At 39.2% G+C, this 2,951-nt stretch overlaps 1 protein-coding gene across 1 annotated transcript; it reads right to left on the reverse strand.

Moving 5' to 3' along the window:
* Positions 1-762: 762 nt before the first annotated feature.
* On the reverse strand, positions 763-2,262 carry LOC104907789 (uncharacterized). Its single transcript, XM_010696779.1, has one exon. The coding sequence runs from the start codon at positions 2,260-2,262 to the stop codon at positions 763-765; it is 1,500 nt and encodes a 499-aa protein (XP_010695081.1).
* Between the last annotated feature and the right edge of the window lie 689 nt (positions 2,263-2,951).

The following is a 2,951-nucleotide window of genomic DNA, read 5'->3' on the forward strand; positions in this document are numbered from 1 at the left end:
TAGCTCATGATTCATTTTCACCTATGTGATTTCATTTTTGCCAATTTACAATCATTTTGCAAATATGTTTCGCATATGTCTGTTCCTGAAACTTTTGCTTGTTTTGCAAGTACTGGCTTAAAAGAGTGATTTTTGGATTGCAGAGCATCTAGAATCATTCTTCGTCCAGACACGTTTATTTTGACGTTTGGTATTGCAAACCTCGGTCAAAGTGGGGGCTTCTGTAGGCACATAATCATGTCTCCCCATTTAGTACCCTATAATGACTAATACCCCGCTCCAATTGAGCCGGATAAAGGAAAGAATTAAGAATGAGTCTAAAATAAAATGTTTTCAGCCAAAATCATTTCTAACTCATATCCGAAAACCTTTTTTTTTATAATTAGTTTTATTAAGTCCACTTTCTAAGACGTTTTAAAATAACCTTTTTGCAAGCCATTTTCGAAAACCTTTTAAAAATAGTTTTATGAAAGCCCAATTTTATGGAACCCCTTTTCTAGCCCAATTTAATTAATAAAATTAATTATTATATTGATTAATTTTATTAATAAAAATAACTTTTACAAAAATAATCTTTTTCCAAAGTGTTTTTAAATATCTTTTACTAATTGTTTTCTAAAATCTTTTATGATAAAAATCTTTTCGAGACCTACTAAGTATTTTCTAAAATCTTTTAAAACCTTATTGTTTTCAAAAACCTATTACTACTCAACTACCTACACTATATTTTTTCTTTTTTGAGGGGAAAATAGCAAGCTAGTATTAATTCAAGAACAAAGTGTCCATAAGTACATAGGGAGCTACCTCCACAGGAGCATGGTTTTCCCATATTTGTTCAGTACCAAACAGAACTAGCTTAGCTAAGTGATGGGCTACAAAATTCCCGTCACGTAAGACATGAGACCAAATGATAGAAGAAAAAGAAGTACATGAAGAAAGGATATTGTGAAGGATAGCATCCAAATCCGAGAGAAAGATAGCACTCTTTGAGAGACGGTTGACGAGTGTTTGGCAGTCAGATTCAATAATAACCTCTTTGAACCCAAAACGCTTCCCAAGATGGACCCCCATAGCTAGGGCCTTGGCCTCGGAAGCTTTTGGTGCCCAATGAGCCTTTTGGCGACGAGAAGCAGCAAACAGTACATTTCCATGCGAACCTCGAGCCACAACACTAAGGCCAACCCATCCATCCACCGCTAGCGAGGCATCAACATTAATATTCACGAACCCCTCAGGTGGAGCTTGCCATGATTTGGGGATGCCAACGTGCGTACCTTGCGAGTGATAGATGCGCTTGGTAAAAGTGTCATGTTTGTCCACGAGTCTTGGAACTCGAGCAATTATAATAGCATCTTGGGTCCTCTTGCCATTGAAAACCCACTGATTACGTTCCCCCCATATGCACCACATTAAAAAGCAACCCTTAACCACCAATTTCTTGTCCAACAACTTCCAACTAGCCACTCTATCACACATAATAATACCTAGCTCACTCACGCACATATCTTCGTAGCAACAATCTCGCCAAAGCTCAACAATCCGTGGACACTCAAATAACACATGGGTGTCCGTTTTCGGGGCACCACAACACCAAGGGCACGCATCTTCTTCAATAAGGTGACGATATTTCAAGAGAGCTTTAGTAGGCAACGAGTGAGAGCACAACCTCCACAAAAAATGACGAACCTTAGGGTTGTCGTCAATCTTCCAAATGACAACCCAGGCTTGGTGGAAAGAGTCCAGATCGAGGCCTTTTCCAAGCAAATAAGCTGTTTTGACGGAATATAAACCATCCTTCGATAATGCCCAAGTCATCTCATGACGTTGGGGGTATTCAACACACAATGGTATGGAAAGAATGCATTTTCTATCACGGTCACTAAAACGTTCTTCGAGAAGATCAAAGTTCCATTCCCCACTTCGAGTGTCAATCAGGTCGCAAACTCGATGAATACCTTCACAAGGCGCGCTAGTAATGAAACGCCCTTGGTCATCCGCCACCCATGGTGCATCCCACACTCTAACATTTTCACCTATACCTATTCTCCATATACATCCCTCTTTCACAAGAGCCTTTGAACTCCAAATAATTTTCCACGAAAAACTGCAATAGTAACCAAGCGATGCATCAATAAAATCGGAGTTAGGGTAGTACTTCGCTTTCATAACCCGGCCAAAAAGTGAATTGGGTTTCCTAATAGGCCTCCATGCTTGACGCCCCAAAAGAGCATCATTGAACACTTTTGAATCCTTGAAACCCATACCTCCAAAATATTTTAAACTGCATATCGACTCCCAAGTCTTCCAATGAGTTTTTCGTTGCGTACCCAAATTACCCCACCAAAATCGAGCCATAACTGATTGTATTCGTTGGATAACATATTTCAGAAACTTATAAACCCCCATAAAATAAGTTGGGATGGCTTGGATGACAGACTTTAGGAGAATTTCCTTCCCGGCTCTCGATAATAATTTTTCCTTCCAACCTTGGAGTTTCTAACAAATTCTATCGAGCAGAGAATCAAAGAGAGCTTTCTTCGATCTTCCTACAACAGAAAGGATACCAAGATACTTCTCATGCTTGTCAACTTGTCTCATATTCAAAATCCCCCTCAACACTTCTCTTTGCACCATCAACTCCTTGGCTAAACGAGACTTCCAACTTTTCATAATTAATTTTCCGCCCAGATGTTTATTCATATTGGTTGAGAATATCAACTATTAATTAGTTTGCATTCCTGTCGGGTAGCTCTTATAAAAAGGAGACCATCATCAGCAAAAATCTACCAAGGCCTAACTCACAAATTCACACGGCAACACCTAACAAAAATCTCACAGCACAAACTAATTTACTCGGCTAACCAATCTCATTAATCCCCACCTGATCATGATACTACATCTTCACCCTCCCACCTTATCACTCCACGCATATTTCTTTTCCATTCTCCTAA

Source organism: Beta vulgaris, chromosome 4 (assembly GCF_026745355.1).
Source record: "Beta vulgaris subsp. vulgaris cultivar EL10 chromosome 4, EL10.2, whole genome shotgun sequence".
In the NCBI taxonomy this organism is placed as follows: Eukaryota; Viridiplantae; Streptophyta; class Magnoliopsida; order Caryophyllales; family Amaranthaceae; genus Beta; species Beta vulgaris.